This window comes from Manis pentadactyla, chromosome 15 (assembly GCF_030020395.1).
Source record: "Manis pentadactyla isolate mManPen7 chromosome 15, mManPen7.hap1, whole genome shotgun sequence".
In the NCBI taxonomy this organism is placed as follows: domain Eukaryota; kingdom Metazoa; phylum Chordata; class Mammalia; order Pholidota; family Manidae; genus Manis; species Manis pentadactyla.
Window position 1 is genome coordinate 33,640,576 of NC_080033.1, and position 27,671 is coordinate 33,668,246.

Here is a 27,671-nt window from a genome sequence, read left to right on the forward strand (position 1 = left end):
AGTTTTGGAGCTCCTTATAAGATATTGAGATATAAAAGTCTGAAGCTCAGGAGAAATAGCTAGAAAATAGATTTGGGAGTAATCAATATATAAATGGCAGAAAAAAAAAGCTAAGAATGAGATTGAAATAACTCAAGTTAAGGGTATACACACAGAGAGTAGAGAACCTAGAATGGAACCCTGAGAAGCACTAACACTTAAAGGGTTGGCAAAGGAAAAGTCCATAAAGGAACCTGAAAGAATGTCCAGAGAGGTAGAAGAGGAGCTAGGAAGGGAGAAGCAAGCCAAGGAAAGGGAGTGTTCCTAGAAGGAGTGATCAGCAGAATCAAATGCACTTTCATTGGTATGAGGTCAAAGGCTAGATTACAACAGTGGGTTAAGGATATGAAGTAAGTAATTAGGGAGATCCAGCTGTAGACAACTCAAGGAAGTTCGGCTGGGAAGAGAAAACAGAGACTGGGTAATAGCTGGAGAGAGAATGGGGTTTTAGAAGGTACTTATGTATGAATTTATAGATAAGAGGGATTTGGGCACTCTTAAAAATGCTGAAGGGAATACACTAACAGATAGGTGGAGGCTGACTGCACAGGCCAGATAGAATAAGAAGTGGAATGAGGTCCCTGAGAGGTGTGTGGGCCCCACAGCACAATACATTCAGGAGAAAAAGCAAAAGGGATGGATGTGGATGAAAGAATTACATTTAGTGCTACAGAAGTTAACTGACAAACTGGTAAGCACAAGAACCTGTGCTAGGTTTCAGGATATACTGGCAAGCAGAACAGATAGATCTCTGCCCTCATGAAGCTATTTAAAAGGAATATGCACAGACTCACTTTGTATATAGAGTATAAAAGGATTACTTCTAAAATCTGCTGTTCAACTGGACAAGCACTTGTCTGCCTGCTTCTAGACTCAATCTACAAAGTAGAAACAGTCACCAAACTTTGGTAAAAAGAATTACCAAGTGACAGAGAAAGAAGTTACAAGTTCCAGTAACAGAGGAAGGCCAAAATACGCCTTATACTGAGAATGATTCAAATAATTATTTATATATTTAAATAAAAATCCAGGAAACAAGAATATAAATATTATTTGGATTTGTAGTTGTTTATGGCAGCTTTCACTGAAAATACTATCTTTCATATTCATATTTCATAAATTTGAGACACATATTTAAAAAATTATATGGTAAGAAAGTCAGGAAGTCAAGTAGACACCTAGTCCCATCCTAAAGGCAAAGAAAACACCAGCATTTCTGGTATTCAGAACTATCCTTACTAATATAGGAATGTTACAGAGGCAGGGAAATTAACATTATTACACTTTTTGAATGTTTATTGTGTATTAGGTATCTGCTGTGATTCACCTACACTAATTCTTCTAATCTTAACAAAAACCTAAGGAGGGAGTGTGGTAGGCAGAGTAATGGTCTCTTAAAGATGTTCACATCCTAATTTCCAGAACTGCTGGTAAACATATTAGCTTATATTGCAAGAGGGACTTTACAGATGTGATTAAGGATCTTTCTTTTTTTCTCACAGAAATGTGGAATGGTTCACAAATTTGTGTGTCATCTTTATGCATGGGTCATATTACTAATCTCTGTATTGTTTCCAGTTTTAGCATACATGCTGCTGAAGTGAGCAGTGAATAAGAATGTTGAGATGGGGAGAGTATCCTGCATTATCCAGGTGGGCCTAATGTAATCCAGGGGTCCTTATACACAAAAGAGGAAGGCAGGATGGGTTAGGGGCAGTGACAGAGGTTGCTACACTGCTGGACTTGGAGATGGAGGAAGGGGCCATGAGACAAGGGATGTAGGTACTCTCAAGAAGTGAAAGGCAGGGAATGGGTTCTACCTAAAGCCTCCAAAGAAATGGAGCCTGGTGGACACCTTGATTTTAACTCAGTGAAGCACATTTGGGCTTGTAACTTTAGAACTGTTAAGAGAATAAATTTGTGTTGTTGTACGCTACTCAGTTTATGGTAATTTGTTAGAGCAGCAATAGGACTCATGTAAGAAGGGAGCTATTAGATGGCAAGAAAGAGGCTTAATAGGAGTTAAATAACTTTCACAAAGTTACTGCAGATGGTTGAAGAAATTCCTATTTTACATTCCTATTTTCTCTTTGAAGTAGTAGACAAGGTCAATTACTGAGAACTGGAAGTTGGGGTTGGGTATAAGGTGGAGACTGGAAAGGATATACAATAGTTCTTATGAAGAATGGTAGTTTCTGGTCTAACATGTAAAGACCTTATCTCTTAGAGATAAACACTTAAGCATTTACAAAAAAGATATGATGGATTTGCCTTAAAATAATCTAAGGGGGTTGTGAGTGGAATAAATATAGTAAGTGGGGTGTAGGTGAAATAAAACTGGGTATATGATGATAGTGTTGAAGCTGTGTGGTATTTTGGGCACAAGAAGTTTTATTATACTAGTTTATAGTTAGATATTTAAAATACTTTAAAAAGTCAAAAAAATTCAAGGTACAGAGCAATTTATGACACAAAAGAAGATTTTTTGATAAAAGTCATGAAGTAATATGGATAAAAACAACTTTTAAAATACAGCAACACTGACAGAGAACCTCTCAGTGGTACCTGAGGAACAGTGGGGTAGGGAGGGGGGTCAAGGAAGGGAAGGAGGGACAGCCAAGGGACACAGAAATACTTTTGGATATGATACATTGTTAATTATACTGCTATTATATACACATATATCTGTTAAAAATATATATTGTGTGTACATTTATATACACACAATAAGCATAAATGTTTTAACACCAAATTTTGTATATTAAAGTTGTACAGTTTGTTGCATGTCAACTCTACATCAATAAAGCTGTAAGCAATAAAAAATAAAGTAATACTAATAAAAATGCAAGGAGAGTCGGTTTCTAGTCTGCCGTGTGAAGAGCTTAGAAGTCATTACTCCCATCCTCACACAACAACAAAAATGCTGAAGAAGCTGAAAATCAACTCTGTTTAGATCCATCAGAGAACTGAGGTCACTGAGCAAACTGCTACCAGGAGAACTGGTGAGAGGTGAATACAGAGAATCACAGCTTACTGGGAGCAGAAGCCCAGAAGCTGAAGGCTAAAACCCTAGCCAGTACTGGTAGGAACACGTAAACTGTTAGATATTGTTGGAAGCTCAGTGTGAATTAGTTTGAGAGCTCCAAACTCTGGGAGTTTAGAGGAACCCTACACTTTTGTGATTTTCACCTCCAGAAGTCACACCAGGTTCTCATAGGGAAGATCAGTAAAAACCAACCCACCAACCCACCCTCCTGATTCTAGCACAGAGAGGTAAAAGCAGCCATTCTGAAGTATGCCCAGGGCTCTTTGGTCTCCTTAACACCACCCTGCCCTCAAGGAAAACTATTTTACCAGATCTTAAGGCACTTGCGTTTTACCAACCTGGGGAAGAGGAAATACCCTAACTTCAGCCCCCTCTAGCCTTCCTGTCTCACCTAAGGGAGAGGGGAAGCTGAGAAGCACTTGTGAAAGCTACAGCCCCAGGGGCACAGGCTAAGACTGAGACTTAATCATAGGACTAAAAGATGCTTCTCTTATTCTTGTATCTTACCACCATATCAATTGGGCTCCTGTTTAATAATGGGATTACAGCTAGAGAACTGCAGGTCTCAGATCCTACTTAAGAGTAAGTCTACAGAAAAAACAGAGATCCAAGAGAGGAGACAAAAAGATAATGTAGGAAAATTCTGCCACTGACAGCACTGCTACTGCAATCCGTACAAACAGTTGTTATTTATTTCAGCCGGGTAAACACAGACCCTCATACTAAGGCCTATCCATCTCAGTTCATTTCATCTAATATATATCTGGCTTTCAACAGAAAATTCACGGCATGCTTAAAAGACAGAAAGAAGAACATGAATAGACAAAGCAAGCATCAGTCCCAGATTCAGATAAGGCAGGTATGTTGGAACTACCAGACTAGAAATTTAAAATAAGTATGATTAGTATGTTAAAAGGATTTAGTGTTAAAAAAAAAGACAACATGCAAGCAAAGATTTCCTAATTTTTAAGTGGGAGATAGTTCATGTAAGCAGAGAGATGGAAACTCTAGGACTGAATCAAAAGGAAATGACACAAATAACAGAAATCAAGAATGCCTTTGATGGGCTCATCACAAGACTAAAATCAGCCAAAGAATCAATAAGACTGAAGATTTATCAATAGAAACTTAAAAAACTGAAATGCAAAGAGAGTATCTAATGAAAAAGATGGAACAGAATATCCAAGAACTGTGGAACAATTAACAAAAGAGTAACAGATGTGTTATCGGGACTACCAGAAGGAAAAGGACAGAAAGGAACCAAAGAAAGGAAGAGGAAACAAATGGTCTGAGTATTTCACAAACTGGGTAGATAACACCTGAATAACCAAGTTAATACTTAGTCTTAATTAATCACATCTGTACTTAAAAAAATTTTTTTAATGTATTTATTTTTTAGAGCAGTTTCAGGTTCATAGCAAAGTGGAAAGTATAGAGTTCCCATATGCTCTCTGCATCCCTCCTTCTCACAATCCTACCTTACTACACATCTCTATTTTTATAATGATATGAAAGCAGATGAGTTTGACTAAGTACTCATACACATTCATAGTGGATGTGGTGATGTAGTGTTCAGATATTCCTTTCAGTCCTGAGGAACTTATTCCTCAAGCTGCTCCAAGTGTTGGCTGCTCATAGCTCACAGCTGGATTCCTACCTAGAAACTGTCCTCAGCCAAAGGGAGCTGGCTCATACAAATTATAACTCCTTCCTGGGGACTGCCTGCATGCAATGTCTATTGATGCAGGAATGATGCAGGAATACAGAGGCATGGCTCCTTTGCCTCAGTTTGAGTCACTTTTGAAGGACAATCTTTAGCTTCACAGCTCCACATGAATCACAGACCAACTTCTCTGGACAATTCTGTTTTCCTCATTACTTCAGAGGTGTTGCTCTGAAGTTGAGTCTAGATTAAATCTCTGCATGCAAATCTCTAAGTCAAGGTCTGTTTCCACAGGTCTTAAGTATAGGCAGTTTTCCAACCATACATAAAATGTTGGTCATGTAGTGCTTTAATGGGGTAGTCAAAATATGATACTATAACCAGAACCTAGCTTTGTGTTCTAGTTCCACTACTTAACAGCTCTGTGACTTTGAAATTTAATTTGAGCCTCAGTTTCCTCATTTTTAAGTGGGAGATAGTTTCTTATGAATCAATATACCAACATACACAGACACACACTTTCAAATATAATGTAATATCCTTATTACATCTTACATGAATTGGCAATTTCAAAAACTAAGCCTAATTATTTTCACATTTCATTATTTCACTGAAACATTCTGTTAACAAGTCCATATTAAGACTATACCAAAACAAAATCATTGTCTATTATATATTTGACCCTGTGCTATGTACCAGGTATAAAGATGACACTGTTCTTAACCTCAAGGGATTACAGTCTTGTGTGGAGAGACATTTCATATAAATAGATAAATTTGATCAAGTACCATATATACCAAAATGGCAGAATAATGGGGAGGAGTGGCCATTTCCCAAGGATATTAGAAAAGGCTTCAGAAAGAAGGTGAACTTTGAGGTGAGAAATTTTTAGGCAAGATAATTTATTACCAGTAAAGATTTCTTGTGCACTTAAAGATGCTTTAATCACTCCTAAAGAGTAATAACAATTTGACTATAAACAATAACAACTATTTTGTATGTTTCTATCATGAAGAAAATTTTTACAGAAATATTTACAACTAAGAGTAAAGTTTACTTACTGTTATCTTACGAGGACAGTCATTAGAACAGAGGCCACTAAGAACTGTGGGAAAAAAAAGAAAAAGCTATTATTGCTGTTATAAATAAACTTATACTTAAAGTGAGCTCTAATTTTTTCCCCTAAAATCTATTAATATGCTCTATTGATTCATGATTATAAGCAGAAACCAATTCAATTTATTTAGATCTGAGTAAATTAAGTTACTATTGTTCATTTTATACCAGTATTTCAAAAGCCTTACTAAGCAGTCAAGATGCTGCTGTTTGTGAAATATGGATGTGATAATTAATTTTGGTTATATCATAGCATTCCTACTGTCACTTCTATTTTCTAATTAATTAGCTAAGTTCCAAGGATGACTTAGAATTTGACAGAGAAGGGCCAAATGCAAACCAATTAAATGTATACTGAGAAAAACAAATAGAACATTTAACACTTTATATCTCAAATTAGACTTGTTCCATTTATCTAATCAAGGTTTTTGGGTCAAAGATTTTGGGTACCCTTGATAACTATTATGGAGAACATAACTGTAAAATAATTGATAGGTCTATAATAAATATTAAAAAATAATTACATTCTATAATCACTGTAAAAAAAAGGTTGGAATATCTGAACATATTTTATACATAACAGAGTTTTGAAACATAACTACATTATTACCATTTCATGTGAAGTGATGCCTTTGTAACAAAGTGGACATTGTGTTTTTAAATATTGTACATATTATAAATTAAGGAAAGGTAGCTGACAGTCCTGCTCAGTAAGTATGATTTCAATAATTATGAACATTTGTTCAAATTTATCCATAGAAAAATGGTTTCTTAAAATTATTTACATTCTATGAATGTGAAATGACAATTATTCTAATAGAAATATTATACTTAAGTGGAGTATACAAGTACAAAGACACCAAAAAGTGAGCATGATATTTCATCACAAAAGAATATACCTGTTCATTTACTACAGCATGCCTACATTAAATACAACTTGAGGAAACAATGAAATAAATATTGTGCACTTGCAAAACAGTTTTCAGTGTTTAAGTTTCTTACTCTAGCACAGCACAGTAAGAAACTTACTTTCATTCTTGAATAATGAATGGAGAGAAACACTTTCATTCTCAAAGTTTCCAGGAACTAGCTTTTCCCTCTCGTTTGTTCCTCTTCCCTCAACTTTGGGCAGATATTGGTATTTCCACTTGTCCCAAAATGATTTTCATAAGTCTCCATTTAAACCATTATCTCGCTGAATAGTAATTATTTACTCACAAGTCTGTCTTTGTACTAGTATGTAAGCTCTGCATCATTTTATCCTTACTTTTTTAAGGGCCTACCCAAAGTATTTGCTCAGTAATACTTGTTAAAGGAGGGAACAGATGGATTATTCAATAAATGGTACTGGATAATTGACTATTTGGAAGAAGATAAAGTTAAGACTTTAACTCATACATGAAAATTAAATTTAGTAAAGACACAAATAATACAAAGAACTTTTATACTTCAATAATAACAAGATGACCCAATTGAAAAGTGGGCAAGGGATCTGAGTAGGCATGTCTTCAAAGAAGATACAGAGAAATACAAAGATTATGAAAAGATGCTCAGCATCAAGAGCCATCAGGGAAATGAAAACCAAAACTACAATGAAATGCACACTATTCACAGTATCTGAGATGTGGGAACAACTCAAATAAATGTCTATCAACAGATGAACAGATAAACAAAATGTCATAGATTCACACAATGGAGTATTATTTAGCTTTAAAAAGAAAATAAATTCTGACACACATTATGATGTATATAAATAATGGGGACACTATGCTAAGTGAAATAAGCCAGTCACGAAAAGACAAATACCATAGGATTTTGCTTATTCAAGATAACTAAAGTAGTCAAATTCACAGAAACAGAAAGTAGAATGGTGGTACCAGGGGTAGAAGGGGACTGGAAAAGAGGCAGTTTTTAAATGGGTAATAGAGTTTAATGTTTGCAAGGTGAAAAAGTTTTGAAGCTCTGTTTCAGGACAGTGTAAATATACTTAATGTTACTTAAAAGACCTGTCTATTAAAAGTGATTAAGATGATAAATGATATGTTACATGTTTTTTACCATAATAAAAAAAAAAAGGTTAAGACAGTAAAAAACAAAACAAAACAAAAAAAGCAATGATATACCATTTCACACCCATTAGGATGGGTATAATAAAAGATCATAACAAATGTTAGTGAGGATGTAGAGAAACTGGAACCTTCATATATTTCTGGTGGGAATGTAAAATAGTCCATCTACTTTAGAAAACAATCTGCCAATTCCTTAAAAGGATAAACACAGAGGTCACATTTAACCTAGCAATTCTATTCTTATGTATATCTCAAGAGAAAGAAAATATATATCCACACAAAAACTTGTACATGAATGTTCACAGCAGTATTATTAATGATATCCAGAAGGCAGAAACCATCCAAATGTCATCAATTGATAAATGTGATATATTCATATAATGGGATATTATCTGTCAATTAAAAGGAATAAAGTACTGATGCATGCTACAACATAGATGGACTTTGAAAACATTACGCTAAGTGAAAGAAGTCAGTCAAAAAAGACAACATATTATATGATCCCATTTATATGAAATGTCCAAGATAGGGAAATCTATGGATACAGAAAGTAGCAGTTGCCTAGGTTGGAGGCAGTAATATGGGGGATCAAGGGTGATAGCTAAAGGGTAGAAGGTTTCTTCTGTGGTGATGGAAATGCTCTAGAACTGATTGTGGTGATGTTTGCATAGTTCTGTAAGTATGCTAAAAGCTGTTGAATTGTATATGTCAAATTGGTGAATGGTATACGTAAATTATATCTCAGAGCTGTTATGAAATAAAAAACATGCTATAAAATTTTAAAAAGCTAATGATAAGGGTGTGAACATCTAAAAAATATACATTACAATTAAATACTATCGCTAATATACAAAGAGCTCTAGGTATGAGTTAGATGATTGTCCAATAGAAAACAAAGGACATCAAGAACCAATGTCAGGAAAGATGATAGAGTAGGAGAATCCTTACTTCCTCCCATGAACACATCAAGACCACAACTACATATGGTGAACTTCCTCTGAAAACCTCCTGAAGACTGGCAGAACAGATCTTCTACAGGTAAAGACATAAAGAGAAGGCCACATTGAGAAGGGCAGGAGGGGCAGAGACGTGGTCAAGATCAAACCCCAGTGCGGTGATCCACCACAAATGTAAGGTATATCATAGGCATGGGGGTCCGCCCTGAGGAGCCAGGGGATCAAGCTCCACATCAGGCATCCTCATTCCTAGGGACATACACCAAGAATAAGAGCCCACATAATACCTGGCTTTGAAAATCAGTGGGCTTGATGCTGGGAGCTTTGAAAATAAGTGAGGCATAACTCTGGGAGAGCAGGAGGGCTATAAGAAACACACTATGCTGTTAAAGTGCTAGAAGGCTATCATTCAGTCTGAGACCCAGCACAGAGGCAGCAGTTTGTAAAGTACCTGGATTATGTGTGAAAGAGATTTATTGAATAATTTTGGGGTGTGTGCCAGAGAGTCAGAGATCTATAGAAGATTCTCTGAGAATATAAGTGCTAGTGGGCACTACTTTTTTGCCCTCCTTCAGGATAGTTGGCCAGACACTTTTGGGAGCCAGTTCTGACATTCTCCATCTACCTTGCTAACACCACTTGACTGACTTCAGCATTCACCTGTGAACCTGCCACACCCAACCCTTCTACCCTAGCAGGAATCCTTCCAAAGCAGCACCTGACTCACCATGTCCAACAGGGAGTTTTGGTTGGGACCAGTACCCTTCCAAAGTGACTTCTACCTCAGACATGCCCAATAGCACACCGACAGCAGTGGTGACTGGCCTCTCAGCCAGATGCACCAGGAGTTAACCCATCCAGCAGTGGGCCTGCAGCAGCTACTGCCAGGCCTCTTGGTCAGCTGTGCTGGGAGCTAGTTCTAACCAGTAGTGCAGCCACAGCAGTCACAGCCCAGTCACAATAGGATGGAACATGGAATCCTAGAACACTTGGTTCTGGTGAATAGGGAGGAGTACACTACTGGGCCCCACAGGACACCTGCTACTGCTATAAGGCCACTGCTTTGAAGCCCTGGAGGCATAGCTGACTTACCTAATACACAGAAGCAAATACAGGGAATCAGACCAAATGAGAAAGAGGAATATAGTCTGAACAAAAGAATAAGACAAAAACTCAGAAGAAAAATGAAATGAAATGGAGGTAAGCAATCTACCTGGTAAAGGGTTCAAAGTAATGGATATAGAGATACTCACCAGACTTGAGAGAAGGGTGCATAACCTCAGAACTTAAAAAAGATGGAAAAATATTAAAAAGAACCAATCAGAGTTGAAGAATACAAGTGAAATGAAAAATGAGTGAATCAACAGCAGATCAAAAGATGCTGAGAAAAGGATCAGAGATGTGTAAGACAAGGTCATGTAAATCACCCCAGCTGAACATCAGAAAAAACAAAAAAGAATATAAAAAGGAGGGCAGGTTAAGGGTCCTCTGGACAACATCAGGCATACTAGCAAGCACACTGAAGGAGTTTTAGGAGAAAACAAGGAAAAGGACATAAATATTTGAGGAAATAGTAGCTGAATAGATCCCTAACCTAGGGAAGGAAACAGACATTTAAGTACAGAAAGCACAGAGCCCCAAAGAAGATGAACCCACGGAGGTCCATGGCAAGACATATAATAAATATATGAATGTCAAAAATTAAAGATAGGGACAGAATCTTAAAAGCATCAGGAGAAAAACAGATAGTTACCTAAAAGTGAAACTCTGTAAGACTGTCAGCTGATGTTTTAGGAGAAACTTTGCAGGCCAGAAGGGAGTGGCATGATATATTCAAAATCCTGAAAGAAAAAAAAAAGCTACAACCAAGAATACTCAGCCCAGCAAACTTATCATTGAGAACTGGAGGAGAGAGAAAAGAATTTTTCAGACAAATAAAAGTTATAGGAGTTTATCACCACCAAACTGACTGAAGAAGAAATGTTAAAGGGAAAGAAAAGGCCATAACTAGAAGAAAATTATGAAAGGAAAAAGCTTCACTGTTAAAGGCAAACATATAGTATGTGGAGTAGAGCTATCACTTATAAAACTAGTGTGATGGTTATAGGACAGAAGTAGTAAAATCAATTATAACTGAAAAAATTAAGAGACACAAAACGGAAAGAGGTAAAAATAAGATGTCATATACATAAAACAGAGGGGGGAGTAAAAATGTAGTGCTTTTATAGTGTGTTTAAATGTAAGCAACCATCAAGTTAATATAGACTGCTGTATACATAGGATGTTATATATGAGCCTCATGGTAATCACAAAACCAAAACCCATAATAACACAAAAAACAGAAAGAAATCCAGGCATAACACTAAAGGAAGTAATCATATACAAGGGGAGAGCAAGAGAAGCAACAAAGAAAAAGAAAGGCTCAGGTTTTCAGATATATGCTAAGTTTGGGAAACCCTGCACTGAAACCTCTATATTTATTTCGTGTACTCTACTGATTCTATGTTGTATTTCTCAATCAGAAGGTTAAAAGACTTCTTAAAGTTGCAAAGTAATGTGTTTTTAAAAAGGTAAGTACAGAAACAACCAAAACCAATTAACATGACAGTAAGTATATAACTACAATTACTTTAAATGTAAATGAACTAAATGTTCCAATCAAAAGACACAGGGTGACTGAATGAGTAAAAAAAATCCCATTTATATGCTGCATATGAGAGACTCACTTCAGAACTAAAGACACACACAGGCAGAAGGTAAAAGGATGGAAAAGATATTTCATGTGAATGGAAGTGAAAAAAAAGCTGGAGTAGCAATACTTATACCAGACAAAATAGATTTTAAGGCAAAAACTGCAACAAGAGACAAAGAAGGACATTACATAATGATAAAGGGATCAAACAAACAAGACGATAAAATAATTGCAAATATTTATGCATCTAACATAAGAACACCTAAATATATAAAGCAAATATTAGCAGTCATTAGGGAGAAAATTGATAATAATAAAAAAATAATAGAGGGATCACAGGAAGATGGCAGTGTGAGTAGTTCAGAGGAAATCTCCTCCCCAAAACATATATATTTATGAAAATACAATAAATACAACTATTCCTAAAAGAGACACCAGTGGATGCAGTACAACAGCCAGGGTACATCTACATCTGAGAGAACTCAACATCACACAAAGGGGGTAAGATACAAGACGCAGCCAGGCGGGACCTGAATGCTCCCCCACCCCAGAACCCAGCGGGAAGAAAGAATGGGGAGGGAGTGAAAGCCCAGGACTGCTAAACAACTAGCTCTAGAAATCCGCACCCGGAGTGCAGACACAAGGTGCACGGAGTGCTGGATATTAGGGAAATGGAAAAGCAAAACCTGTGGGCAGGTCCCCGCAACCGGCACCCCTGAGACAAAAGAAAACCGAGTGCTTTTTGCAGGTCTTAAAGAGATAGGGACCCCATAGCTGGACAAAGTTGTCCTGGCACACGTAGCCAGCAGCTGGGAATCACAGGGAATTTTGGCGCCCTAAACCCTGGGGCGGCAGTGCAGCTCTGAAGCCCCTCACGGCACTAAGCAGCCTGCCAGTAGTTCCACCAACTGGCGTGGACCCCGACACACCAGCCCGGTAGTGGGAGAGTGGCAGCGTGCGCTGGGGGCGGCGGCGCTGGAGTGGACCGGGAGTGGATTGCGTGTGCCGGCAGCGTCAGAGGGGACTGGGAGTAGCTCGTGCAAGTCCGTGGCGGTGGTGACCGAACAGCCCGGGTGTGGCCCGCACGGGAGAGGCCCACACACACCTGCAGCGGTGCGAGAGGGAGCAGCTGTGCTCCCAGCAGCTGACCAGAACCCCAGCCCGACGCACAGCTGCCCGGGCCAGACCCAAAGGCTGCTGCTGGCACACAGCTGCCCATCAGGGGCGCTGCTATTGAGGAGGAGCAAACCTGGCGTGCATGCCACTCTCTGCAGGGTTCCATGCTGCTCTGATGGAGACCCCGCCCACAGCAGCTTAGGGGATTAACCCGGTGGCTGCTCTAGGAGTGCGGGTAACTGACACAGGCAGCAGAGAAGGGCAAGGCATCCAGCAAGCAGGAAAGGACTTTCTTCTCCCAGCTGACACACCCGCAACCTGACTACAGCCACAGCTATCACCATGAAAAGGAAGAAAATTTAGTCCAGTCGAAGATAGTTCAGACAACACCTGAGAGAGGATCTGGAGAGACAGACCTAACCAGTCTTCCTGAAAAAGAATTAAAAATAAAAATCATAAACATGCTGACAGAGCTGCAGAGAAATATACAAGAGCTAAGGGAAGATGTCTGGAGGGAGATTACAGAAGTGAAACAATCTCTGGAAGGATTTATAAGAAGAATGGATAAGATGCTAGAGGCCATTGATGGAACAGAAACCAAAGAACAGGAACGCATAGAAGCTGACACAGAGAGAGATAAAAGGATTTCCAGGAGAGAAACAATATTAAGAGAACGGTGTGAATAATCCAAAAGGAACAATATCTGCATTATAGGGGTACCAGAAGAAGAGGAGAGAGAAAAAGGGATAGGAAGTGTCTTTGAAGAAATGAATGCTGAGAACTTCCCCAAACTGGGGGAGGAAATAGTTGCTCAGATGACAGAAGCACACAGAACTCCTGAGAGAAGGGACCCAAAGAGGACAAAACCAAGACGCATAATAATTAAAATGGCAAAGATCAAGGACAAGGACAGAGTATTAAAGGCAGCCAGAGAGAGAAAAAAGATCACCTACAAAGGAAAACCCATCAGGCTATCATCAGACTTCTCAACAGAAACCTTACAGGCCAGAAGAGAATGGCATGATATATTTAATGCAATGAAACAGAAGGGCCTTGAACCAAGGATACTGTATCCAGCACAATTATCATTTAAATATGAAGAAGGGATTAAACAATTCCCAGACAAGCAAAAGTTGAGGGAATTTGCCTCCCGCAAACCACCTCTACAGGGTATCTTAGAGGGACTGCTCTAGATGGGAGCACTCCTAAAAAGAGCACAGAACAAAACACCCAACATATGAAGAATGGAGGAGGAGGAGGAAAAAGAAGGGAAAGAAATAATCATCAGACTGTGTTTATAACAGCTCAATAAGCAAGTGAGGTCAGACAGTAAGGTAGTAAACAAGCTAACCTTGAACCTTTGGTAACCACAAATCTAAAGACTGCAATGGCAATCAGTACATATCTTCCAATAATCACCCTAAATGTAAATGGACTGAATGCACCAATCAAAAGACATAGAGTAATAGAATAGATAAAAAAGCAAGACCCATCTATATGCTGCTTACAAGAGACTTACCTCAAACCCAAAGACATGCACAGATTAAAAGTCAAGGGATGGAGAAAGATATTTCATGCAAACAACAGAGAGAAAAAAGCAGGTGTTGCAATACTAGTATCAGACAAAATAGACTTCAAAATAAAGAAAGTAACAAGAGATAAAGAAGGACATTACATAATGATAAAGGGCTCAGTCCAACAAGAGGATATAACCATTATAAACATATATGCACCCAATACAGGAGCACCAATATATGTGAAACAAATACTAACAGAATTAAAGGAGGAAATAGAATGCAATGCATTCATTTTGGGAGACTTTAACACACCACTCACTCCAAAGGACAGATCCACCAGACAGAAAATAAGTAAGGACACAGAGGCACTGAACAACATGCTAGAACAGATGGACCTAACAGACATCTATAGAACTCTACATCCAAAAGCAACAGGATACACATTCTTCTCAAACATTCTTCTCAAGTGCACATGGAACATTCTCCAGAATAGACCACATACTAGGCCACAAAAAGAGCCTCAATAAATTAAAAAAGATAGAAGTTCTACCAACCAACTACTCAGGTCACAAAGGTATAAAACTAGAAATAAATTGTACAATGAAAACAAAAAGACTCACAAACACATGGCGGCTTAACAACATGCTCCTAAATAATCAATGGATCAATGACCAAATTAAAACAGAGATCAAATAATGCATGGAGACAAATGAAAAAAACAGGACAATGCCCCAACTTCTGTAGGATGCAGTGAAGGCCATTCTAAGAGGAAAGTATATAGCAATCCAGGCCTATTTAAAGAAGGAAGAATAATCCCAAATGAATAGTCTAAATTCACAACTATGGAAACTGGAAGAAGAAGAACAAATGAAGCCCAAAGTCAGGAGAAGGAGACATAATAAGGATCAGAGAAGGAATAAATAAAATTGAGAAGACTTAAACAACAGAAAAAGTTAATGAAAGGAAGAGCTGGTTCTTTGAGAAAATAAACAAAATAGATAAACCATGAGGCAAACTTATTAAGAAAAAAAGAGAATCTACACAAATAAATCAGAAATGAGAAAGGAAAAATCACGATGGACACAACAGAAATACAAAGAATTGTTAGAGAATACTATGAAAACAATATGCTAACAAACTGGAAAATCTAGAAGAAACGGACAACTTCCTACAAAATTACACCTTCCAAACTGACCAAGGAAGAAACAGAAAATCTAAACAGACCAAATACCAGCAATGAATCGAATCCGTAATCAAAAAACTACCCAAGAACAAAATCCCTGGACCAGATGGATTCACCGCTGAATTTTATTAGACCTTTAGAGAAGACATAATACCCATTCTCCTTAAAGTTTCCCCCAAAATAGAAGAGGAAGGAATACTTCCAAACTCATTCTATGAAGCCAGCATCACTCTAATACCAAAGCCATGCAGAGACACCACAAAAAAAAAGAAAACTACAGACCAATATCCCTGATGAACACAGATGCAAAAATACTCAACAAAATATTAGCAAATCAACTCAAAAATACATCAAGATGATCATACACCATGATCAAGTGGGATTCATCCCAGGGATGCAAGCATGGTAGAACATTAGAAAATCCATCAACATCATCCACCACATCAACAAAAAGGACAAAAACCACATGATCATCACCATAGATGCTGAAAGAGCATTTGACAAAATTTAACATCCATTCATGATAAAAACTCTCAACAAAATGGGTATAGAGGGCAAGTACCTCAACATAATAAAGGCCATATATGGCAAACCCACAGCTAAAACATCATACTTAACAGTGAGAAGGTGAAAGCCTTTCCTTTATGATCAGGAACAAGACATGGACACCAACTCTCCACTTTTATTCAACATTGTTCTGAAGGTCCTCGCCACAGCAGTTAACAACACAAAGAAATAAAGGGCATCCAGATTGGAAAGGAAGAAGTTAAACTGTCACTGTTTGCAGATGACATGATATTGTACATAAAAAACCCTAAAGCATCTACTCCAAAAGTACTAGATCTAATATATGAATTCAGCAAAGTTACAAGATACAAAATTAATGAACAGATTTCTTTTGCATTCCTACACAATAATGATGAACTAGTAGAGGGAGAAATCAGAAAAATAATTCTATTCACAATTGAATCAAAAAGAATAAAATATGTAGGAATAAGCCTAATGAAGGAACTGAAAGACCTATACTTTGAAAACTACAAGACACTCATGAGAGAAATTAAGACACCAATAATTGGAAACACACCATGTGCTCATGGATAGGAAAAATTAATATTGTTAAAATGGACATCCTGCTTATAGGAATCTACAGATTCAATGCAATTTGAATCAAAATACCAACAGCATTCTTCAATGAACTGGAGCAAATTGTTCTAAAATTCATATGGAACCACAAAAGACCCGGAATAGCCATAGCAATCCTGAGACGGAAGAATAAAGTGGGTGGATTACTCTCCCCAACTTCAAGCTCTACTACAAAGCCACAGTAATCAAGACAGTTTGGTAGCAGCACAAGAACAGAACAATAGACCAATGGCACAGACTACAGAGCCCAGATATAAACCCAAACATACATGGTCAATCAGTATATGATAAAGGAGCCATGGATACACAGTGGCGAAATGACAGCCTCTTCAACAACTGGTGTTGGCAAAACTGGACAGCTACATGCAAGAGAATGAAACTGTATTATTGCCTAATCCCATATGGAAAAAGAAAACTCATAATGGATCAAAAACCTGAATGTAAGTCATAAAACCATAAAACTCATAGAAGACAATATAGGCAAAACTCTCCTGAATATAAACCTGAGCAACTTCTTCCTAAATACATCTCCTTAAGCAAGGGAAACAAAAGCAAAAATGAACACATGGGACTACATCAAACTAAAATGCTTCTGTAAGGCAAAGGACACCATCAACGGAACAAAAAGGCATCCTACAGTATGGGAGAATATCTTTGTAAATGACATATCTGACAAGGTGTTAACATCCAAAATATATAAAGAACTCACACGCCTCAACACCCAAAAAGCAAATAACCTCTTTAAAAAATGGGCAAAGGATATGACAAGGCAATTCTCCAAGGAAGAAATTCAGATGGCCAACAGGCACATGAAAAGATGCTCCACATCACTAATCATCAGGGAATTGCAGATTAATACCACAATGAGATATCACCTCACACCAGTTAGGATAGCCAGTATCGAAAAGACTAAGAACAACAAATGCTGGCGAGGATGCAGAGAAAGGGAACCCTCCTATACTGCTGGTGGGAATGTAAGCTAGTTCAACCATTATGGAAAGCAATATGGAGGTTCCTCAAACAAATAAAGATAGAAATACCATTTGACCTGGGAATCCAATTCCTTGGAATTTACCGAAAGAATACAAATTCTCAGATTCAAAAAGACATATGCACCAGTATGTTTATCGCAGCACTATTTACAATAGCCAAGATATGGAAGCAACTTAAATGTCCATCAGTAGATGAATGGATAAAGGTGTGGTACATACACAACAATGGAATACTATTCAGTCCTAAGAAAGAAACAAATCCTACCATTTGCAACAACGTGAATGGAACTTGAGCGTATTATGCTCAGTGAAATAAGCCAGGCAGAGAAAGAGAAGTACCAAATGATTTCCCTCATTTGTGAAATATAACAATGAAGCAAAACTGAAGGAAAAAAAACAGCAGACTCACAGAATCCAAGAAGGGACTAGTGATTACCAAAGTGGAGGGATGTGGGAGTGCAGGTGGGGATGGAGGGAGAAGACGATTGAGGGGTATTATGTTTAGTACACATGGTGTGAGGGGTCACGGGGAAAACAGTGTAGCACAGAGAAAGCAAATAGTGAATCTGTTGCACCTTACTGCACTGATGGACAGTGACAGCAATGGGGTATGGGTGGGGACTTTGTAATATGGGTAAATGTAGTAACAACATTGTTTTTTCATGTGAAACCTTCATAAGAGTCTATATCAATAATGCGTTAGTAAAAAATTAAAAGAAAAATGGGAAGGCTTAGGATGTTAACATTTCATATTAATCCCCACTATGTTATAGCAATGTATTCTTTTTTTTTATGAGCTTTATTTTGAATTCTTTTTCAGGAAGACTGGTTAGGTCTATATAGCAATGTATTCTTAAAGATACAAAAGTGTAGCTTTGTGACTCAGTGTATCTTATCTACCTTACACAAATGCCAATACCAAAGTAGTCCTATCACACCATAAATACCAGAAATAGCCCTAACTACTGTAACACCATATCAATGTGCAGGTTTGGGGAAGGATTACTAGAATAAAGTCAAAGGTGTAAAGGTAAATAGTGCATAGTGATTTTAGTAGCATTTAAAATTAAAATTCCCTGTCTGAATTATGAGTGACTCCTCATATTCATTCTCCGAAAATGTGTTTTGTCTGTTTCTTTAAGACACATGAATACATAATCAAATATCATGTGTGAAAAAACATACCCCTTCCAGACATTATTTAGACATTAGTTTAGATGCTCTATGGAAACATTTCTCATGTATTATTGATTATCTGTGTTTCATTCATTATTTTTTTAAGTTAAAAAATCATAAACTCATTGTGAAAAACTTAAATACAGAAATATACAAAGTAAAGTGAATTATCTTTCAAGTAATTTTGATGCTGTTTTCTATTATGTGCAAAAACATTGAATAGCAAATATGGTAGGTGTATGTGTTTTATACACATATAATTTCTTATATAGCTCAGTATATTTTTATACCCATATAAATTTGTTGACATTTTTGCTAAATGCAGCAGAAGATTGACCTTTAAAAACAAGTTTGGGGGGGGGGGGCAGAAGATGGCGGCGTGAGTAGAGCAGCGGAAATCTCCTCCCAAAACAACATTTATCTATGAAAATATAACAAAGACAACCCTTCCTAGAATAAAGACCAGAGGACACAGGACAATATCCATACCACATCCGCACCTGAGAGAACCCAGCGGCTCGCGAAGGGGGTAAGATACAAGCCCCGGCCTCGCGGGAGCCGAGCGCCTCTCCCCCCCAGCTCCCGGAGGGAGAAGAGCAGGTAGAGCGGGAGGGAGACGGAGCCCAGGACGGCCGAACACCCAGCCCCAGCCATCCGGGCCAGAGTGCAGGGTGCTCGATACTAGAAAAACAGGGCAGCAAGAACAGTGAGCAGGCACTGGAGGCTGGGCGACAGAGGGCATAAGAAAAGCGCGCGACCATTTTTTTTTGCTTTTTTGCTGTTTTGTTTTGGCGAGCGCTTTTCGGAAGTCTTAAAGGGATAGGGACCCCAATACTAGGGAAACAGGGCAGAAAGACCGGTGAGCAGAGGCCTGAGGCTGGCACCGCAGAATAAAGAAAAACGAACGACGACCTTCTTTTTTTTTTTTAATTAAAAACTTTTTTTTTTTTTAATTAAAAAAATTTTTTTTTCTTTTTTTTTTTGGTGGGCGTTGTTTTGTTTTGGCGGGTGCTTTTTGGAAGTCTTAAAGGGGCAGGGCGGGTCACTTAATCCAGAGTTAGGGAATCCGGGATCTCTGGGCACCCTAACCCCTGGGCTGCAGGGAGCAGGGAGGCCCCTTACGGAGATAAATAGACTCCCAGCGGCTCCTGCTCCAACGCGACTCCACCATTTTGGAGTAGCTGCCCGAGCCAGGCCACGCCCACAGCAACAGCGGAGATTAACTCCATAGCAGCCGGGCAGGAAGCAGAAACCCTGTCTGCGCGCAGCTGCGCAGCACAAGCCACTAGAGGCCGCTGTTCTCCCAGGAGAGGAGGGCCACAAACCAACAAGAAAGGAAGTCCTTCCAGCCATCACTGGTCCCAGTTCTGCAGACTATTCCTATCACCATGAAAAGGCAAAGCTACAGGCAGACAAAGATCACAGAGACAACACCAGAGAAGGAGACAGACCTAACCAGTCTCCCTGAAAAAGAATTCAAAATAAGAATCATAAACATGCTGACAGAGATGCAGAGAAATATGCAAGAGAAATGGGATGAAGTCCGGAAGGAGATCACAGATGCCAGAAAGGAGATCGCAGAAATGAAACAAACTCTGGAAGGGTTTATAAGCAGAATGGATAGAATGCAAGAGGCCATTGATGGAATTGAAATCAGAGAACAGGAACGCATAGAAGCTGATATAGAGAGAGAAAAAAGGATCTCCAGGAATGAAACAATATTAAGAGAACTGTGTGACCAATCCAAAAGGAACAATATCCGTATTATAGGGGTCCCAGAAGAAGAAGAGAGAGGAAAAGAGATGGAAAGTATCTTAGAAGAAATAATTGCTGAAAACTTCCCCACACTGGGGGAGGAAGTAATCGAACAGACCACGGAAATACACAGAACACCCAACAGAAAGGATCCAAGAAGGGCAACACCAAGACACATAATAATTAAAATGGCAAAGATCAAGGACAAGGAAAGAGTGTTAAAGGCAGCTAGAGAGAAAAAGGTCACCTATAAAGGGAAACCCATCAGGCTAACGTCAGATTTCTCAACAGAAACCCTACAGGCCAGAAGAGAATGGCATGATATATTTTATACAATGAAACAGAAGGGCCTTGAACCAAGGATACTGTATCCAGCATGACTATCATTCAAATATGACGGTGGGATTAAACAATTCCCAGACAAACAAAAGCTGAGGGAATTTGCTTTCCACAAACCACCTCTACAGAACATCTTACAGGGACTGCTCTAGATGGGAGCACTCCTAGAAAGAGCACAGCACAAAACACCCAACATATGAAGAATCAAGGAGGAGGAACAAGAAGGGAGAGAAGAAAAGAATCTCCAGATAGTGTATATAACAGCTCAATAAGCGAGCTAAGTTAGGCAGTAAGATACTAAAGAGGCTAACCTTGAACCTTTGGTAACCACGAATTTAAAGTCTGCAATGGCAATAAGTACATATCTTTCAATAGTCACCCTAAATGTTAATGGGTTGAATGCACCAATCAAAAGACACAGAGTAACAGAATGGATAAAAAAGCAAGACCCATCTATATGCTGCTTACAAGAAACTCACCTCAAACCCAAAGACATGTACAGACTAAAAGTCAAGGGATGGAAAAACATATTTCAAGCAAACAACAGTGAGGAGAAGAAAGCAGGGGTTGCAGTACTAATATCAGACAAAATAGACTTCAAAACAAAGAAAGTAACAAGAGATAAAGAAGGACACTACATAATGATAAAGGGCTCAGTCCAACAAGAGGATATAACCATTCTAAATATATATGCACCCAACACAGGAGCACCAGCATATGTGAAACAAATACTAACAGAACTAAAGGGGGATATAGACTGCAATGCATTCATTCTAGGAGACTTCAACACACCACTCACCCCAAAGGATAGATCCACTGGGCAGAAAATAAGTAAGGACACGGAAGCACTGAACAACACAGTAGAGCAGATGGACCTAATAGACATCTATAGAACTCTACATCCAAAAGCAACAGGATATACATTCTTCTCAAGTGCACATGGAACATTCTCCAGAATAGACCACATACTAGGCCACAAAAAGAGCCTCAGAAAATTCCAAAAGATTGAAATCCTACCAACCAACTTTTCAGACCATAAAGGCATAAAACTAGAAATAAACTGTACAAAGAAAGCAAAGAGGCTCACAAACACATGGAGGCTTAACAACACGCTCCTAAATAATCAATGGATCAATGACCAAATCAAAATGGAGATCCAGCTATATATGGAAACAAATAACAACAACAACACTAAGCCCCAACTTCTGTGGGACACAGCAAAAGCAGTCTTAAGAGGAAAGTATATAGCAATCGAAGCATATTTAAAAAAGGAAGAGCAATCCCAAATGAATGGTCTAATGTCACAATTATCGAAATTGGAAAAAGAAGAACAGATGAGGCCTAAGGTCAGCAGAAGGAGGGACATAATAAAGATCAGAGAAGAAATAAATAAAATTGAGAAGAATAAAACAATAGCAAAAATCAATGAAACCAAGAGCTGGTTCTTCGAGAAAATAAACAAAATAGATAAGCCTCTAGCCAGACTTATTAAGAGGAAAAGAGAGTCAACACAAATCAACAGTATCAGAAATGAGAAAGGAAAAATCACAACAGATCCCGCAGAAATGCAAAGAATTACTGGAGAATACTATGAAAACCTATATGCTAACAAGCTGGGAAACCTAGGAGAAATGGACAACTTCCTAGAAAAATATAACCTTCCAAGATTGACCCAGGAAGAAACAGAAAATCTAAACAGACCAATTACCAGCAACAAAATTGAAGCGGTAATCAAAAAACTACCAAAGAACAAAACCCCCGGGCCAGATGGATTTACCTCGGAATTTTATCAGACATACAGGGAAGACATAATACCCGTTCTCCTTAAAGTTTTCCAAAAAATAGAGGAGGAGGGGATACTCCCAAACTCATTCTATGAAGCTAACATCACCCTAATACCAAAACCAGGCAAAGACCCCACCAAAAAAGAAAACTACAGACCAATATCCCTGATGAACGTAGATGCAAAAATACTCAACAAAATATTAGCAAACCGAATTCAAAAATACATCAAAAGGATCATACACCATGACCAAGTGGGATTCATCCCAGGGATGCAAGGATGGTACAACATTCGAAAGTCCATCAACATCATCCACCACATCAACAAAAAGAAAGACAAAAACCACATGATCATCTCCATAGATGCTGAAAAAGCATTTGACAAAGTTCAACATCCATTCATGTTAAAAACTCTCAGCAAAATGGGAATAGAGGGCAAGTACCTCAACATAATAAAGGCCATCTACGATAAACCCACAGCCAACATTATATTGAACAGCGAGAAGCTGAAAGCATTTCCTCTGAGATCGGGAACTAGACAGGGATGCCCACTCTCTCCACTGTTATTTAACATAGTACTGGAGGTCCTAGCCACGGCAATCAGACAAAATAAAGAAATACAAGGAATCCAGATTGGTAAAGAAGAAGTCAAACTGTCACTATTTGCAGATGACATGATACTGTACATAAAAAACCCTAAAGACTCCACCCCAAAACTAGTAGAACTGATATCGGAATACAGCAAAGTTGCAGGATACAAAATCAACACAGAGAAATCTGTGGCTTTCCTATATACTAACAATGAACCAACACAAAGAGAAATCAGGAAAACAACTCCATTCACAATTGCATCAAAAAAAAATAAAATACCTAGGAATAAACCTAACCAGAGAAGTGAAAGACTTATACACTGAAAACTACAAGTCACTCTTAAGAGAAATTAAAGGAGACACTAACAGATGGAAACTCATCCCATGCTCGTGGCTAGGAAGAATTAATATCGTCAAAATGGCCATCCTGCCCAAAGCAATATACAGATTTGATGCAATCCCTATGAAACTACCAGCAACATTCTTCAATGAACTGGAACAAATAATTCAAAAATTCATATGGAAACACAAAAGACCCCGAATAGCCAAAGCAATCCTGAGAAAGAAGAGTAAAGTACGGGGGATCTCACTCCCCAACTTCAAGCTCTACTATAAAGCCATAGTAATCAAGACAATTTGGTACTGGCACAAGAGCAGAGCCACAGACCAATGGAACAGACTAGAGAATCCAGACATTAATCCAGACATATATGGTCAATTAATATTTGATAAAGGAGCCATGGACATACAATGGTGAAATGACAGTCTCTTCAACAGGTGGTGCTGGCAAAACTGGACAGCTACATGTAGGAGAATGAAACTGGACCATTGTCTAACCCCATATACAAAAGTAAACTCAAAATGGATCAAAGACCTGAATGTAAGCCATGAAACCATTAAACTCTTGGAAGAAAACATAGGTGAAAACCTCTTAGACATAAACATGAGTGACCTCTTCTTGAACATATCTCCCCGGGCAAGGAAAACAACAGCAAAAATGAGTAAGTGGGACTATATTAAGCTGAAAAGCTTCTGTACAGCAAAAGACACCATCAATAGAACAAGAAGGATCCCTACAGTATGGGAAAATATATTTGAAAATGACACATCCGATAAAGGCTTGACGTCCAGAATATATAAGGAGCTCACACGCCTCAACAAACAAAAAACAAATAACCCAATTAAAAAATGGGCAGAGGAACTGAACAGACGGTTCTCCAAAAAAGAAATACAGATGGCCAACAGACACATGAAAAGATGCTCCACATCGCTAATTATCAGAGAAATGCAAATTAAAACTACAATGAGGTATCACCTCACACCAGTAAGGATGGCTGCCATCCAAAAGACAAACAACAACAAATGTTGGCGAGGCTGTGGAGAAAGGGGAACCCTCCTACACTGCTGGTGGGAATGTAAACTTGTTCAACCATTGTGGAAAGCAGTATGGAGGTATATCAAAATGCTCAAAACAGACTTACCATTTGACCCAGGAATTGCACTCCTAGGAATTTACCCTAAGAACGCAGCAATCAAGTTTGAGAAAGACAGATGCACCCCTATGTTTATTGCAGCACTATTTACAATAGCCAAGAATTGGAAGCAACCTAAATGTCCATCAATAGATGAATGGATAAAGAAGATGTGGTACATATACACAATGGAATACTACTCAGCCATAAGAAAAGGGCAAATCCAATCATTTGCAGCAACATGGATGGAGCTGGAGGGTATTACGCTCAGTGAAACAAGCCAAGCGGAGAAAGAGAAATACCAAATGATTTCACTTATCTGTGGAATATAAGAACAAAGGAAAAACTGAAGGAACAAAACAGCAGCAGAATCACAGAACTCAAGAATGGACTAACAGGTACCAAAGGGAAAGGGACTGGGGAGGATGGGTGGGTAGCGAGGGATAAGGGGGGGAGAAGTAGGGGGGTATTAAGATTAACATACATGGGGGGGTAGGAGAAAAGGGAGGGCTGTACAACACAGAGAAGGCAAGTAGTGATTCTACAACATTTTGCTATGCTGATGGACAGTGACTGTAAACGGGTTTATAGGGGAGACCTGGTATAGGGGAGAGCCTAGTAAACATAATATTCGTCATGTAAGTGTAGATTAGTGATACCAAAAACAAAGCAAAAAAAAAAAAAAGGCCAGTTCCTGTGTGTTAACCTCCAACGAGTTCTACACAAGGGTATAAAGGGCATATAAAAGTGTAGGCAAAGGGTCTGTTTGTGTTTATACAGAGGATCAAAGCCTAATTGGGCTACCCCGAAAATGAACTAAGATACGATATGAAAAAGAACTTCTAACATCTGCACTCTCTGGAAGACTCATGCCAGAAGATGATCATCAAAAAACCCCAACAAAGATCCACGCACTGCTACAGCTGTAGATGCACTCATCCCACCAGTTCCTGGACTTGCCATGGGAATGAGGAAGGAGATATCTAAGCTGGCCTGTGCATACAGTAAAACAACAAATTTGACTGGATCTATACTGTTGGAACTCAACCAAGAATTTGGAGAAGTGCAAATTGTAGCGCTCCAAACTCTTACAACTACAGACTATTTACTGTTAAAAGAACATATGGCATGTGAACAGTCCCCAGGAATGGGTTGTTTTAATTTGTCTGATTTCTCTCAGACTGTTCAAGTTCAGTTGGACAATATCCACCATATCATAGATAAGTTTTCACAAATGCCTAAGGTGCCTTAATGGTTTTCTTGGTTTCACTGGAGATGGCTGGTAATTACAGATATGCTTTGGTTATGTAACTATACTCCTATTATGTTAATGTGTGTGCGCAATTTAAGTAGTAGCTTAAAACCTATATATGCTGAAGTAACTCTACAAGAAGATATGTCAAAGAAATAATCAATCTTTCCATGTTTTCTTCCGTCTGCTACTTCTATAGCTTTTCTTCTTCCTTCCTAATTACAACCCTTAAATAGAATTCATGCCTCATATCAAATTTACCGAGTATCATAACTCCTCCAAGTGGTAAAGATACCTCAAGACAAATGCTGGGCATAGAAGCCACAGGGCATAAATATGCAAAGAAGTAAAAAGCTAACCTTTTCAAACAATAAGGCTTCCCTCTCACTTACCAACTTCACATTTCCCTGTATGGCCCCGGAAGATGACTGGTTAGCCAGAGACGGGTAAGATTCCTCAAGGGAGTAACAACCTAAGACAGGCACAGTCGCAGGGGGGCCATCAGGTGAGAAATTGGGGATCAACAGAGGTGAGGCTTAGAACCTCACCCCCCCTGTTCTGAGAGAAATCTTCTGCATACGTGGATGTTTTATTGCCCTGGTCTAGCTTGGATTAACACATAGTGTACAGGCACACACCTGATCATCTACATTTGCTCTCTTACAACACTAAACTATGTTTTCTACCTTTATCTTGTATCTACCTACCACTTCAGCATTTTATTAAAAATAATAATAATAAAGAGAGAAATGTGGTATCCACATATAAATCAAGTATAAAAACCAAATGAGTATTCATATTTGAACTGACTGTTTATAGTTCATAATGCATAAGCAAAACCGAAAGTTTCTGTGATGACTGCCCTTGTACTGTTCACTATGTAACTTATTCATTATGTAAGAATTTGTTCTACATGTAAGAACTTGTTTGTTATGCCTCAGAAGATTGGAGACTGACGAAAATTAGGCTTGGGGTGGATTAATGATTGTGCATTGAGCATTGACTCCCCTATACAGAATTTTATTGTCGTTAACAACCATTTGATCAATAAATATGAGAGATGCCCTCACAAAAAAAAAAAAAAAAAAAACAATTAAGGGAAAAGAGTGGAAGACAAACAGAATGAGATGGAGCACCCCTTACCAGGGCTTTTCTCAACTCCAGATGAACCTCAACCCAGGTACTATGACCTTGTCTGGTGTAATTCCTGTCCTTACAGCCACTAAATATGGCTCCCAACGTGTGCTGGAGCAGTGTGGATCTGGAGGGAAGTAATTCACTTCCCAATACTGTCACTTACTGGCTGTGTGGTCACAGAAACTTGTTCAATCTTTTTGAGCCTATATGACCCCATTTACAAAAGGGAATTATTTCAGTTAGCTTTTTTGTATCCTCAGTAAGATACCCCAAAACATCGTGGCTTTAAGGATACAAAAGCTGAAAGATGCCATTGTAAAGCCTCAGGGAACTTAACTTTCTGAAAGACAAATAGGCAAAGACAGAATTACATCTGTCTGAATTCAGTCATTTCTGAATTCATGGTTATAGGCAGGCAATTGGGGATTAGTTCATCTGGGCCGTTCTTCTGATCTTAAAGGGACTTGCTCAGGCATCTGGGGTCAGCTGCCAGCTGTTAGAGACTGGCTGGCTGTCAGGTAGGACAGCTAAGGAACAATGGCACTATCAATGTGTCATCATCCAGCAGGCTGGCTTGGACTCATTCCCATGACAGCTTGGGCTTCCAAGAGGAGCAGAAAAATGAGCCCAGATGTA

The 27,671-nt window shown here is 38.6% G+C and overlaps 1 protein-coding gene and 1 non-coding gene across 2 annotated transcripts in view; both read right to left on the reverse strand.

Annotated features, from left to right (window-relative positions):
* Positions 1 to 27,671, reverse strand: part of ITFG1 (integrin alpha FG-GAP repeat containing 1) — a 326,936-nt gene that overhangs the window by 78,144 nt on the left and 221,121 nt on the right. Inside the window, exon 13 of the mRNA XM_036927467.2 lies at positions 5,810 to 5,853. Within this exon, the coding sequence (XP_036783362.2) occupies positions 5,810 to 5,853 (44 nt within the window). The remainder of the gene's footprint in view (positions 1 to 5,809; positions 5,854 to 27,671) is intronic.
* On the reverse strand, positions 1,540 to 1,647 carry LOC118933317 (U6 spliceosomal RNA). The gene has a single exon (XR_005033078.1). It is a non-coding gene; the product is annotated as a U6 spliceosomal RNA (small nuclear RNA).